Here is a 14,670-nt window from a genome sequence, read left to right as displayed (position 1 = left end):
GTATTGTGGTGTTAGCAATCTATATTTTATAGTAATCCATTCACAATCTCGAGACTGTGTACATATTGAACTCAAAGTATCGGAAGAATATATAGAACGTGCATTTTTCATAAGACTTGATGGCCGAATTAGATAGGTTGTAGTATGCAGGGGCCTATGATATAATGGCTAACTATTCCCCTGGTGGTTGGAGGTCTCTTGTTGAACTCCGCCACGGAGGAAGTGGCAGCGTATTTGCATAACTGCACACCAGTGCACCTATTACTGCAGCGGTAAGACTGCAGGTTAATGACATTTGGTTTAGGAAGTCCACAGTGATTCAGTCTGAACATTTGAGTTGAGTATATAGTATATGTGGAACGAATGACAAGGAGAGACGGCCACTGTTGCCAACATATTGAGAAATGATATAATACAGAACTAGGTCATGATCATGCCTCCCATCTTTTCAGATAGTCCCTCCACGCCAACCTTAAGAAAGTGCTCATCAGTGTCGATTTGTTTACGTACAGGACCAGTCTTCAGCTCATCGACATCCCAATTAGCCCAGACGAAGCGGCCATGAAGAAAGCTGGCTTCAGGCGTAGCTGCCCAGACTGAGAAATGGCCTGGAAGATTTTCTATCCAACAATTGTTAGTTGAAGGCCTGCATTAGAAGTCATGGAAGTATTTACCATCGTCAAAGACGAGGCCCTTTAGGTTATCCCCACCGACTCTCTTGGCAGAGTCGGTCAAAATACCACCTGGATGGAAGCTGACAATCTGCATATCAGTGGGCTTAGTATCCTGTGCGATCTGCTGCAGGAGGAGAGTGCTGGCATTTTTGGTCAAACCGTATGTTGGTCGGTCGGGGCCCATTGTTGACCACATGTAGGCCGCACAGGTTGAGATGTTGACTAGAAACTGCCTGTTGTGAGCACGGAAGGGCTTGCAATGAAGGTGATGATATCTTACCTTGTTTTTGCCTGGGGCTGTCGCTTTTTGCTTGTAAAATCGCTCTGTCATATCGAGAGTACTTCGCACATTGGACTCAAAGTCACTCCAGACCTTGGACAGACCTCCGTCAAGAATAGTCTGGATAGCACCATAGCTTGCAGCACTCAAGACCAGGACATCGACGAAAATGTCCTCTGATTCAAGTGCTTTCCAAAGGTGCTCAGTGGATTTTAAGTCAGAGATATCACAAGTGCGGCCTTGTACATCCGTACCACTGCCAAACTGACCTCCCTCTTCTTGGAGTTTGGCAGCTGCAGATGCGACTACATCTTTGCGACGTCCAAGTATAATGACACGAGCGGCGTTCGCTTTGACAAAGCTGCGAGCGATAGCATACCCTATGCCACTATTTCCCCCAGTGACAATGACTGTTCTGCCTGTCTGCTGAAGGGCGGGGAGAGAAGGGTCAATTGCCTGATAGGGCTTTTTGTGGTATTGGTTCAAAGTAGGAAGACTCATTGTGAATAGGAGGTCTCGATACAGAAATTTAGTATGGTTATGGCCTAAGATGAGTTGCGTTGTTCGCATGGATCAATGCTAGGTGAACGTAATGCTAGTTGTAGTCTGCTATTTATATTGCAGTGACATATTTACACGAAGATGTTTGTATGATAAACAACGATGAATGAGTTGGTAATGCAGATTGATTGCAAAGCATACCCGCCTGCCTGCAGGGCGTGAGAGATCTTCTGCACTAATCGGAAAGGTGAGCCTCACGACCTACTTACAGATACTACATCAAACTATTCGGCTACTGACTGATCATCTTTGAGCGGGAGTTAATTTCTCAATGTTGGTGGTAAGGTTCAGCCAATAGGGACGCGTCGCTCGTATTCCCAAGCCACTTCTCCGATGCGGAATTGCCTCTCGCCCCTCCCGGAGATTTTGCTGACAGATTCGTCCGAACCAATCCAACAATAGAGCTCGTATTTTAGGCGATGCAGTACTACAGACCGGACATGATAACATCATACGTGGCGAAGTAGCGACAACTTGCAATATGCTTATATGATCTTTTGATGAGGACGTTGGCCATTTCATTGGACCATGGACAGATAAGCAAGTAACCAAGGGTTTTCCATAAATTCTGAACACTGTATTATCAATGATGAATGGGCTCAACCAGCCGGCTTGGATCGAATCTAACTTGGGCACTGAGAAGCTTGAAGATGATGACTATCCTCAAGCTCATCTTGCACTGTCCTCACCAACTACCTAAAGTTTATGCAACTAGTTACAGGAGATTTCGTAAGCCCAAGGAGTAATGCCAACAGAATTGCAGGACCCATCTGCGCTTAGAACAATTTCAGTTATAAACTGCGCGCATTCAACACTGGAAACCTTGATGGTTGGAATCGATCCATCAGCGCAAGGCTGCAAAAGAGTAACTTTGATGTTGGTTGCTGGGAATTGCTCGACGTTGACACATGAGGTTCCATCGGGCCCTCCGTACACGTTGGCAGTGATGAAAGGTCTCCCGTTGCAATCTCCCCCTAGCCACTCTTCAACTAAGACCTGCTGGGCAAGGGCACCAGCGAGGAACAGTGAGAGGGTAACTGGAAGCGTTGTCTGTTTACTGAAATCAGGTGTCATTCTAAAAAGGATTATGGGAGGCTTGCCTTCATCGTAGGTCTTTTTGTTGGACACAAAATACAGCGGTGGTAAGGTTGACAAATCGAGGTTAGAAGAGAGCTTCCTGATCGACTGGGTCTTATATAGACTGAGATGTTTATCGATTTTGACAGAATTGAAGCCCGCTGACGTGATAATTTGTTGAACATTACCTTCTGTTACGGGACATGATATCGAATTTTATGTCTCAATAAGGATGACCGGAGCGTTGATTTCCGACACATGTTTCCGAATTTGGAAAACAGCATTCAACCTGAAATGCAGCTCGTATCAAGATTCACATGTCATACCACACGGCTACAGAAGCCTGTAAATAATTAAGGATGGAAAAACATGAGCGTCAACGTTTTTGAATTGGGAGCTCATGTGATCGCAGGTTTTCGTCGACAGTGAAAGTCTATTATGAGGAAGCGGAATATGAAATGAATTAAAAGAGTGACTTGACTTAGAAACTTAGAATGAAGGCCCAAAGAGCAAAACGGTACGAGCAGTGTAAAATGATCTTGAAAGATTGAACGCGAAAGGGACCTGTGCGTCGATAATTGCCTCTGAGTGCATTCTATCCGGTGGTCCCTCCATTATTCCCAGGATAGTACCTAATCCTTATTCAAGATCTTGTCCAGCCACGCAAAAATCACTCGACCAAATTCTTGGGGAGCGCCAGTCTGACAATGGTATCCAGCAGTACCATTAAATATGTGAAGCTCCGCACGATCTCCCAAAGCTTCGGCAACAGGCTTAGACTGTCCAGATTGAAGGGTTTCGAATTCTCCATCGGCGATCCAGACGGGCATCTGGATACGATCCGTGATACCGCCGCGTAGGTTATAGCTCTTGGTCAACTGGAAGAATTCGTAGGGGGACTTAGTTTTGAAACACCAGAGAGCCTGCAGGATGCCCCATTTGGTGGTAGTGGAGATCTCTGGATCGTCTTGAATCTTGCTAAGGGCGTCGTCGAATGCTTCTTTATCACCTGACTCGAGAAGCTTGCGAAGCTCAGGGGTCAGATGAGCGGTGTACCCAGTGTATGCGTCCCAGATACCACCGTTCAACATCAAGGCAGTTAGTCGAGGCTCAAAAGCAGCAGCACGGGCGGCGAGATAACCCCCGAACGAGTGACCATAGAGAACCAATTTTTTGGGATCAACGAATGCAGACTTCTGGGAGAGAACATAGTCGACAACAGGAGTCACGACTCGTTCCCAGTCAGGGATGAAGCCAACACCTTGTTCTCGGCGAACAGTCGGCTGGCCTGGACCTTCGAAAGAGAAGATGTTGTATCCGCGAGCTAGCGCTGGAGCAACAACAGTTGCGTACAGGTCCTCCTGAGCAGCATCAAAGCCCTGAGTGAGCAAGAGCGTCGGGAGTCGCTTGGTCTGGTTATTCTGGTAGGGTTGAGAATACCAGATACCCGAGACATTAAAGTCACCCGCCGGGATCTCAACTCTCTCTGCTGGAACTGGCAAAGCAGCAATGGCTTTATCAAAAGCAGCACGTTGCTCATCCCAATACCCATTGATACGAGGGTCATCCCAATCAGCCCGATTATAAGCATCAGCGCGGCGGAAATAGTTTGCTACAGAGAACCAAGTTGCCCTGACATTGATAGGATCGTATGCAATCTTGGGATCAAGAGCCTGGGCCTTGGTATAGTTGGCAAGATCGAACCATTCCTTGATGTAGCTCTCAAAATTGCCTGGGATGATCTTCTTGGCGACGCTCAGAACGGGATTGACGTCTGCGCCGTCGTTGGCCATTTGACCAAGTCCAGTGAGGATGTCGAAGTTGAAACTGTCATCTTCGCTGAGGAAAAGAATAGGGTCCTCCTTATCTTTAGCACTTACGGTCCCTACGTTCAGAACCGCTAGTAGAGTACAAAGAGTAGAGAAGGAAGATGTTTTCATGGTTGAAGTGATCGATGTCTTGTTTAATGAGAACTTGTTGATTGTTGTAATGAATTTCTAACTTTCGAGGAATTTACTTGGGTTTTTATATCTGTCTAAGACCAGCTTTCCCGAGCATCCAATATAGAAATTGAATCCATACTTCGGCTGGTCTGGGGAAATATTCCTGAACTCATGATGAGTAAAGTCTCAATAGAGGAATATGAAGCGATGAATGGTGACGGAAATAATTTTGAGTCCGTCAGCAGTATCCACCACCTGTGTCTCTCGCAAAGTCTAGCCATATCTAGTAACGATCGTCAGACACAGCCGCCAGGACGACGTATGAGGCTCTCGCGTACTGCTCATGTCAGCATTCCACTAAATACGACAAAATTAAGCATAAGAACCATGTTTTCCCTGTAACCATCATTATCTACTGCAAACATCGCAAAACTCTACTCTGTTCAGTTCGCTCAATACTCCGCCTCGTCATGGTCAATCGAGGGGCCTCGCAAGGCTGCGTCACATGCCGACAGCGCCGTGTCAAGTGCGATGAGAGAAAGCCTTGGTGCAAGGCGTGTCTTCGCCTCGGCATTGAGTGCACGGGCTATGAGAAGCGCGGGCTGAGATTCAAGGACGAGACTGTTCGGTATCGAGCGGCTTCAGCCGCTGTTACGCGCGTCAGCAAACGTGCGAAGCAATCATCACTTGAGAGTACGATTGTTCGGTTACCATCAGATCACCCGCAAGATCTTGCTGTACCATTCTTTCTGACATATGTTACCGATGTGGGTCGAAGTCTGGAATCGACAAGAGGTTTCTTGGAGTTTGTCCGTCCTGCTCTGGCGTCTGAGCGACATGATTCAGCTTTGAGCACTGCGGTGACAGCTACGTCAATCAAAATCTGGTCCATGATCGGTAAACTGGCCCCTTCGAGTCCCCTTTCTTACCAGCTCCTGGTGAAAGCTTTGAGTCGGCTTCACCAAGCGACCGAGGAACCTGTGGAGAGAGGTCGCGACGAGACCGTGTTGGCGGCTCTAGTCCTCCAAATGCATGACACCCTTTCAGCTGTATCAGGCCAATCCAGAGCTCATGGCGCGCATCGAGAGGGGGCCTTGACCTTGTTATTGCAGCGAGAAGACTGTTTCAAGAACTCCAAGTACTATGCTCATCTTGTTGGCAACCTTCTCCACTCTAGGGTATCCGTTTCGGTGAGGAACAGAACACGACTACCGACGAAGGATCTTGAGTGGATCGAGACTGAGGTTGCTCCAATCCTGCCGAGTAATCCCAGTTCATCTCTTGATATGATCGGAATATCTGTCGCAGATCTTCAACATGCGTTCCACGATACCTCACAATCAACATTATTCTCTTCTCCTGTTGCTAAGCTACGGCAACAGATCTGCAATTTAGACACTCACTTACGGACCTGGTTGAAACGAATACCAACGAGTTGGTATCCACGACGGATGAAAAGCGGTATCGATCTCGATTCATCAGTTCCTTCATACCATGACGCCTGCGATATATATCCAAGCATACAAGTTGCGAATATCTGGAATGCTTGGCGTATCTACTGTCTCATTCTCGAAAACATCAAGGGCCAACTTTTTCAGTCCTCAACACCATCTGCAGCTCAGAATCCCAATAGCGAGAACAGCATTCCAGACCATACAATGTTCTGGACTTCAAACCAGCACAGAGTCCAAGAGCTTGTTGATTCTATGTGTCTCAGCATCCCATTCTACCTAGGCAACTGTAACTACCCTACTGATATACTCTCAACGGGGAGCCCCAACATCATATACCCCAGCTATCATGATTTACCTGTCGATGATGAAGGATATATGCGGTTCAAAGCAAGCGATCAGTACGTGTCCAAACTTGATCACTCGCGGCACGTTAAACTTCATGGCCAAGTTCATGCAATAAGCATCTTATCCTACGTCATCGACATATCCATGAGTAGTAATCGGAACCAGCCAAGTCTTCTGAGAGAGAAGCAGAAGAGATGGATAGCAAGTCAGTTCATCCGATCCATCTACTCGATGAGGCCTATTTTTGGGGGTTTATCGGAGAGGAGAGCCCATCAGGGGGCTGTTGACCTTGATCATAGTTTGCAAGCAGTGGATACAATATTAATAGCCAAAAGCTTGGCAACCAAGGTGCAAAAAGAGCTGTGGACGATCAGCATTTTGTAATAGACAAATATCATCCCAAAGTAATATGTTATTTTTTCGTAAAAGGTGTCGCATCCAAGAAGGTTGTGTGTATTGTGTAAAAGCAAAAATTCCTACTTCTACACACGCATGAAGATAAGCACCCTTATCATATGTGGGAAGTATCTGGAGCAAGACGAACCCTTCGAAGTCGTGGTTCATTGGCTTTGTCAGGCCATCGAAGGGCGCTATACCCCCTTTGGCAGAGGTGCCAGCCGAGTTATGGATACTAAACCTCCTTGGGCCACGCAAACTCAATCAGCTCAATCCCAATAATGAGGCTCATTACAAGTGACACTACAGACCCGATGCTAGGGTAACATATGGCGTTGATCATGAACGTTATGCATATGAGTTAGACCTTGAAGGACATGAACTATGCACCTCGCATCATCGATCAAATTTGACGCTTAAAGTGCGGAGCTTGAATATCTACAGTCTCATTTAATTCGGCTTTTGATTCTTGTTTTAATGTCAAGTTTCGACTTGTTGAGCATTGATTCCGAGAAAAACGCAAGGCCTTATTGTCTGAGAAGCTTTTACAGACCATCATATGGAGTGAAATGATATTTGGTAGGCAATCATGTCTTGATACTGATGCGTCACTTATCATCAAGGTTCGATTTTACGGATGACCATTTTCGGCCCCCTTGGCCCAAGGTTCTGATTTTCCATTTTATATGCGTTCAACTACTATGATATCTTGAACATACACTCATTTTACTGAGAAGCCAACAAGGTCCTCAAATAATCACCAAATAAAAATTTCAACCGTTATTCCCGTTAGCATGTCCTTGGTCAGACAATGCGTGCCGAAATCCGATTTGACAACCCAATACGGAGTCTAAGATAACTAAACCCTTCTTAGCTCATAACCATCAAGGTTCACGAGTATTTAAATCACGACAGCCCTTTCTACAAATTGCTCTATTTCTCCGAGAAACACGGCAAAACGGCAAGTCACCGGCAATATCGGCTTGTCTACCAGAGATCTTTTGCTTGAGAGGTTGCGTATTTGAAAAAGTCTAATTGTTAAGCAGGATGGGCTATATATACTTCGACTCCCTCGGCTGCAATGCTGTATTTCGCATTCCCGTCATTCATTGATTAAGCTTAGGTTCCTTAATTCGCTTATCTTTATTCCTTAGCCTTTGTTGAGATTGCGATAATGTCTGGACCTACCAACTTTGACCCTGAGAGGGTTAACCTCACTGAGTTCCAGTCCGTCACTGATCAGGGTCTCATCACCTGCTTCCTGACGACGGCTGGAAACCAATACGATGGCCCTCTGGGTATCAGAATTGGCTCACTATTCGTCATTCTCGTCGTCTCAACCGCAGTCACTTTCTTCCCAGTCGTGGCGACGCGAATCCCTCGGCTCAAGATCCCGCTCTACGTCTACCTCTTTGCGCGATACTTCGGCTCCGGTGTCATCATTGCAACTGCATTTGTCCACCTGCTCGATCCTGCTTATTCAGAGATCGGACCAGCATCTTGTGTTGGTATGACTGGTGGTTGGTCGACGTACTCTTGGCCACCGGCTATTGCTCTCTCAGCGGCGATGTTCACTTTCTTGTTCGACTTTTCTGCCGACTACTACGTCCAATCTCGCTATGGGCTCCAGCATAATGATACTGGTGTCGAGGAAACTATTACTACCTCCGGCGCAGATGGACACCAGCACCACTCTGACGACGGCTCGAACTCGAGAAGGCTTGTGATCAATGGCGAGCACGATACAGAAGCGGCTACGTCAGAGAAGCTTCGTGGTGGCTATGCAGATTTCAAGGAGCTCCAACACCTTGATGGCGATTCTGAAGAAACCGAGCTTGCCTTCAAGACACAAATCGCAGCCTTCCTCATTCTCGAATTCGGTGTCTTATTTCACAGTGTCTTCATCGGTCTGAACTTGGGTGTCGCGGATACATCCGACTTCGACACCTTGTTCCCTGTCCTTGTTTTCCACCAATCCTTCGAAGGCCTTGGTATCGGCGCCAGACTTAGTGCCATCCCTTTCCCCAACCGACTTCGCAGTATGCCCTGGCTCCTCTGTCTCGCTTACGGTCTGACAACACCTATTGCCATTGCAATTGGTCTCGGTATCCGAAAGACGTACGATAACTCATCCTTCACTGCAAACACGGTCAACGGTATCTTTGACTCTATTTCTGCTGGCATTCTCATTTATACTGGATTTGTGGAGATGATTGCTAGGGACTTTCTCTTCAATCGTGAGAGAACGAACGACAAGGTCAGGCTGGGATTTATGATCGTCTGCCTCTTCCTGGGTGCTGGAATTATGGCTCTGGTTGGAAAGTGGGCTTAGTCTTTGACAACCACTCTTTATTCGATGGAAGTGAAACTTAGAATAATGGCCATGTGTGTTCTCTAGAATCTCTATTTAATCTACCTCAATAAGCACTTTCAGAGCGTTATGCTTTGATGCCTCGCCAAATGTCTTGTAAGCATTCTCAACATCGCTCAGCTTGAAATCTAAACGGGAGCCGTCAGTATGGATGCTTCAGACTTAAGCGAGAGAACTTACTATGAGTGATCAGCTGCGAGGGTTGCAGTTTGCCAGATTGCACTAGCTTGAGAAGCATGGGGGTAGTAACAGTATCCACAAGCTGAGTAGTGATCGCTGAGACACCTGCATTAGTGCCGTGTCAAACGGTAGATCGGACAGCCAAGCCACTTACAGATGTTCTTGATCCATAGGTCCTGGAGGTGGAGGTCCACTTTGGTACCATGCACACCAACGTTTGCCAACACGCCCCCAACGGCGATGAGCTTTTGACAGAGCTCAAAAGTAGCGGGGATACCAACAGCCTCAATGACGGTATCGCAACCTTTCCCATCTGTCAATTTCATCACTTGGGCAACAGCGTCTTGACCGCTGACGACCGAATCAGTTGCGCCGAGCTTCTTGGCAACATCAAGTCTGGCATTGTCCATATCGACCGCAATGATCTTGGATGGTGAGTATAGCTGGGCAGTGACAATAGCAGCCAAGCCAACCGGTCCGGCGCCGACAACTACTACAGTCCCTCCAGGTTGGACTTTGCCACTGAGAACACCAACTTCAAGACCAGTTGGGAAAATGTCGCTGACCATCACCAAAGCAGCCTCATCTGCCCCATCGGGAATAGGGTGGAGACTCGAGTCAGCATGGGGAATGCGGACATATTCAGCTTGAGTTCCATCGATGGTGTTGCCAAGAATCCAACCTCCAGAAGTACAATGGCTATACATTCCCCTGCGGCAGTACTCGCAGGTCGCGCAGCTTGAGATGCAAGAAATTAGAACTCTATCACCCTCTTTGAAGCGTGCGACAGATGCACCTGCGGAATGGACGATGCCCACGCCTTCGTGGCCTAGAACTCTTCCTGGCTCGCAGGTAGCGACATCTCCTTTTCGGATGTGCAGATCAGTTCCGCAGATGGTGGTCTTGGTGACTTTGATGATTGCATCTGTTGGTGAAGCGATCTTGGGGAGAGGACGATCTTGGAGGGTAACAGAGCCATTACCGGCGTAGACGAGGGCCTTCATTCTCGATATTTGAGTATAGATATGGAACAATGGTGTTTTGAGAGGTCAATTAATGGTTTTAGAAGAGGAATGAGATGTTTTTGACATCACCTTTTATACAGCTTCTAACGGATCGGCAGTGGTCTGACTTCACGGATCAGGCCATTCATCAGGCCGCTCTAAACGTGCGGGGTAGCGGCCGCAAAAGTCCGGGGTAACCGGGCGCGGAACCGCATAACGCATGAACATGTTTTACTCTCACCAATGACAATCAATCGGCTGAGGATTCAATGCCTCTTGGAAGTAACCGTAGCAATGCATTTCAGCCCAAGGGGATAGGGTCCTGTAAGCTAGCAGTCTCTACCCAATCGGATGACTCGAGGCAGAAAGTTCCAGTCGGTGAGCCACGTGTTGTATCAAATCAAAGTTTGGTGATTCTCATGAGACATCGTTAGGAAGAGATATTGCATACCGGATGCAAGCCGCGTTTCAGGGATTGTATACGAGTATGTCGGCAGATGGAGATGTCACCAACTCGAACAGGGTCTATCCCTATGTATCTTGCTCAACAGAATGTTGAGAACACCGGGTTTCAGCTGATCTTTTTTCTCCAATTCTGAAATTCAACAAACAGGCCTCGTTTTTCACATGTGCCAAAATGAGTTCCTCTACCCATTTTGGTGTATATTATTTTCCCATTAGCACTCACAACACGGCTGTATTTGTCCAAAAAAGCTTTCAGTTCTTGGGAACCAGTGTCCTGTTGCAGAAACCAATGTAGATCGGACCTGTAACAATTGAGGAGAATTGCAGATCTTGCATTGGCTTGTAACCACTAGATCAATCTGAAGGTTACAGGTTCGCCCTTGAATATCTCATCAACCCACTCTCTGGCCCCCTCCTTACCGGCATCCTCCCAAATTCCACCTGAGGTGTCAGACGCCTCGCTCGGACTAAACGCCCAACCACCACTACCCCACGAGCGACGCCACTTTGAGATGCTATGCCCGTGGACATATCCGACTCTTCGAAATTGCTGCTCCGTTGGATCGTTTCGGTTGAGATTGAGTAACAGGCCAAATGGCCCTCCATCATCTGCCTCAAATACCAAGAAATATCGGGATACTTTGTTTGACTTGGTTTTACCCCCGCCACAATCCCATTCCACTCTTAGGTTGTCATCGGGGCCCAGAGACACTGTGTCGCTATAAGGATCATCTAGTTTCACATTGACGAGATGGCCACGGATAACCAGCATCGGAGGTTTCTCCTCGCTGGCTATGATGTCCAGAATCTGCAAATTCGAGTCACTGGGTGTGATTCTGTCTGAATAGTAAATTGGTCCGGTGACGGATGCCCACGACCAAGTTGGAGCACCCCCATCCTTAATTCTGTGACTATTACCATCGCCTGCATTTTTATGCCACAAAAGGTCTGCCTTCATTGTTTGGCGCCAAAGACCAGAAACATACTCATCATTACTTCTGAGCCTTTGAGCAGCGTTAGCCAGGCCTTGAATTGCGGGGAGTCGATCACTCGCAAAGGTAAGGTCCAGCTCAGTGTATGCCGGGACGATTTCGGATCTCCAATTCGCCTCAGCCGAAGAAACATCGGGATCTTGAGGATGAAGAAAATGCTTCATCACGCTGGTAGTGCGGAGAGTCCTCAGAGATGTCGCTGAGCATTCGCACTCACACACAGATCTGCATTCCCAAGCCATTTCATTCTGCGAAAAGTGGAGGGTTCGCGGTGACAGTAAGCGTTCCTGGAAAACCCAACCTCTCGTTGATAGCTTGCTTTGACCTAAGCCACTTCTTCTACTCCATGAATGAAACGGAAGTTGCTGGGCTAAGAACCCACGCTCTCGGATATGTACGCCACTCGAGCTGGACTGGTCATTTTTGCATTGCACAACGAACCTTTGAGGGGCCTTTCGGGATGGTGGCGACAGGAAGCCGGATGTACTGTCTGGTGCGGCATCGGCAAAAATGGTCACATGGGCGTTGGCATATACCTGAGCCATCAGCGAGGCTTCGTGCTTCCAGTCCTCTGGAGAATCCTGAACAATACATAAGGAGTCAATCCATATGTAGGGGATTTCCAATGCACGGGCCACGTTCAAAGCATCTTGAAACGTTTGTGGAAGATCTTTAGGGAGCGAAACAGTGTATGTTTCTAGATTGGATAAAGTGGTCATTGTGGGCGTTTTCCCTCCCCAGCAGTGGCTCAGAGCCGCATAGTGGGCTTGCTGATTGGGCTCAGTAATTACGAGCCTGGGAGATACCTTGTCGTTTCCGACCGATATAACCCGTGTTGGTAGTGTTGAAATAGTGGTCTTGGTACAGTTAGCGTGTTTTCCTCCGGCGTGGCCACATGCGTCAAGCCATTCGCGCGCCAAAGATACACAACTTGGAGCTAACCCGTATTCTGGTATATGATAGCCCCGACCGATCAAGTCCCAGGGTAGAGAGACGTCATCTGTATCCAGTGAGATGTGGTGTTACTCATGCAAGAATCTACATAGCCTACCATCAGTTGTATATAGCTGAAACGTCTTTTCGCTAACAGAATGTGCAACAGGATCAGGGTAAAGGTGGACGACCATGGGCCCTGGATGCTTTGGTGGCTTGCTTTCAACAAGTACTGATTCATATAGAACATCTGGCATAGTTGTTTCTTCTTTCACAGCAGTGCTAATTGCCTCCCATAGAAGAGCACAAGTGTGACATGGAGTAGCGTTGGATGATCTCTTGAGCTCAGCTATAGGTATAGTCAACCCTCGAATTGCTGTATCATATTCCAGGACCAGTAAATGGCAGACTGGGCAAGCAGGTTCTGTTGGCTGACATGGCGTGGCTTCCACCGGTTTTGTGAGCCCGGAGAACATTATCTGGCTAGGGAGTGACTACTATATGGGGTATCATGAGATACGTCAGAGGGATGCGGCAAAGTATCACGCATATAATAGAGTTTGAGGCGGTTGTTCAGGCGATCTTATAGCAGTATTCTGTCTATAGTCCTGGAACATCATCCGAAATGGTCAGCAGAGTTTGAGGGGCGGGGTAGTCAGCCAATTCATGGTTTAGGAAGGCGGTCGAGACTGGCAGCAGGGTACAAGACTTCCAAGCCTATCGAAATACTGGAGCAGTGATTTCCACAAATCAATGTGACAGACAGGAGATCTACTACAGGTAGTGTAGATCGAACCAAGGAAATTATATTAATATCATTTCCTCAGGTATATTACTATAACTATGAACTGCATTATAAGCTAGATAGCTTAGCGCAAGTAGCATATTATTTATATCTACTATAATTAAGCATCCTAAGGGACTAGTGGATTTGGGCTGTGCTTGATTAAGGATTAAGTCAATAGGTATCCGATCGAGCTCAGGGCTACCTGTAGTTCTAATTACTTATAGCTATTTTCCGACGGGCACTTGGATCAAAACAACAATAGTTGCGCGGGTAATCTCATGACCGCTGACTAGGGCTTGCGCAATCTGGAAATCATAGCTTTGGGACTTATGTACCAACAAGCGGAGTACTTGTGAATGAATGTAAGCTCGTATTCTTTGGCAGTAGTTAATGAAAGGCTGCATGCGTTTAGTTGAGCCAACCATACCGCATCCATTGACGCCCGAGGCTGGATATTTACTCTTTCCACTTCACCTGGAAGTCACTAAATTCAACCTTCAGAGGACCCTTCGCAGCCTTGTCCGGTCTGGCTGCCAAGGCACTCACGTCCAAGACCCAGTCATCCTGGTCCTCACAAAGAATCCAACAAATCTCCCTCAGTGGTAACCGTTCCTTGATACTTCCATCATCACCCAGAATGAGCTGATGAACCCAAATGTTTCCCCCTTCCTTGGCTACTTCGAGTGTAATACGTTGACCTTCTGGGGCTGACACAGGGTACAGACTCATATCGGCAAACCTATCACAAGCGACAGTGCTCAAGTGAGGCTTTCCAGCGTATAGTTCGATACCGGACTTGATCCACTTGCTGTCAGGAGCTGCGGGGTCAGATGCCTTGCGTGGCACAAGGACGATGCCGGACTGGTCGTAGAGATTCTCCCACTTAGCAGAGAAGGTGACACGAGCAGAAACAAAGGACTTGAGTGGGCCTGAGACGGTATGGACATCAGGAACTGCCAAAATGAGTAAGCGTCAGTGAGAAAGGCGTACTCCAGGTTGGCTTACTGTTCCACGCGTTATGCCCAGGCTTTCGCCAGATGTCAGTCCCCGGCCCAGCCTCAACAGTAAAAGGCGGAGTGAGTTGTTTCTCATTGGTAGACATTTTGGCGTGGGAAAGGTGTAGTACAAAGGTTTTGTAGTATCGGTTGATATACCTTCAAGGGGAAGCTGATGATTCCAGAGTGTGAGGAATGCAAGAGGTGTGAGAT

General features: G+C 47.4%; 7 protein-coding genes across 7 annotated transcripts; 2 read left to right on the top strand and 5 right to left on the bottom strand.

Moving 5' to 3' along the window:
• Positions 1–420: 420 nt before the first annotated feature.
• J7337_007405 (uncharacterized protein) lies at positions 421–1,455 on the bottom strand (the record flags this gene model as incomplete). The annotated part of the gene is made up of 2 exons (XM_044825057.1): positions 421–620; positions 675–1,455. 2 exons carry the CDS (start codon positions 1,453–1,455, stop codon positions 421–423), a joined length of 981 nt encoding a protein of 326 aa, XP_044680714.1.
• A 1,769-nt stretch (positions 1,456–3,224) lies between these two features.
• J7337_007404 (uncharacterized protein) lies at positions 3,225–4,532 on the bottom strand (the record flags this gene model as incomplete). Its single annotated transcript, XM_044825056.1, has 1 exon — positions 3,225–4,532. The coding sequence occupies one exon, from the start codon at positions 4,530–4,532 to the stop codon at positions 3,225–3,227; it is 1,308 nt and encodes a 435-aa protein (XP_044680713.1).
• Positions 4,533–5,005: 473 nt separating this feature from the next.
• J7337_007403 (uncharacterized protein) lies at positions 5,006–5,930 on the top strand (the record flags this gene model as incomplete). The annotated part of the gene is made up of 2 exons (XM_044825055.1): positions 5,006–5,856; positions 5,918–5,930. 2 exons carry the CDS (start codon positions 5,006–5,008, stop codon positions 5,928–5,930), a joined length of 864 nt encoding a protein of 287 aa, XP_044680712.1.
• A 1,974-nt stretch (positions 5,931–7,904) lies between these two features.
• On the top strand, positions 7,905–9,062 carry J7337_007402 (uncharacterized protein; the record flags this gene model as incomplete). The annotated part of the gene is made up of 1 exon (XM_044825054.1): positions 7,905–9,062. One exon carries the CDS (start codon positions 7,905–7,907, stop codon positions 9,060–9,062), a length of 1,158 nt encoding a protein of 385 aa, XP_044680711.1.
• Positions 9,063–9,137: 75 nt separating this feature from the next.
• Positions 9,138–10,285, bottom strand: J7337_007401 (uncharacterized protein; the record flags this gene model as incomplete). Its single annotated transcript, XM_044825053.1, has 3 exons — positions 9,138–9,229; positions 9,282–9,386; positions 9,436–10,285. 3 exons carry the CDS (start codon positions 10,283–10,285, stop codon positions 9,138–9,140), a joined length of 1,047 nt encoding a protein of 348 aa, XP_044680710.1.
• An 814-nt stretch (positions 10,286–11,099) lies between these two features.
• J7337_007400 (uncharacterized protein) lies at positions 11,100–12,461 on the bottom strand (the record flags this gene model as incomplete). The annotated part of the gene is made up of 1 exon (XM_044825052.1): positions 11,100–12,461. The coding sequence occupies one exon, from the start codon at positions 12,459–12,461 to the stop codon at positions 11,100–11,102; it is 1,362 nt and encodes a 453-aa protein (XP_044680709.1).
• Positions 12,462–13,918: 1,457 nt separating this feature from the next.
• Positions 13,919–14,564, bottom strand: J7337_007399 (uncharacterized protein; the record flags this gene model as incomplete). The annotated part of the gene is made up of 2 exons (XM_044825051.1): positions 13,919–14,415; positions 14,468–14,564. 2 exons carry the CDS (start codon positions 14,562–14,564, stop codon positions 13,919–13,921), a joined length of 594 nt encoding a protein of 197 aa, XP_044680708.1.
• Between the last annotated feature and the right edge of the window lie 106 nt (positions 14,565–14,670).

The sequence above is a fragment of the Fusarium musae genome, chromosome 5 (assembly GCF_019915245.1).
Source record: "Fusarium musae strain F31 chromosome 5, whole genome shotgun sequence".
NCBI classification, from domain to species: Eukaryota; Fungi; Ascomycota; class Sordariomycetes; order Hypocreales; family Nectriaceae; genus Fusarium; species Fusarium musae.
This window is presented reverse-complemented; position numbering and strand designations above follow the sequence as displayed.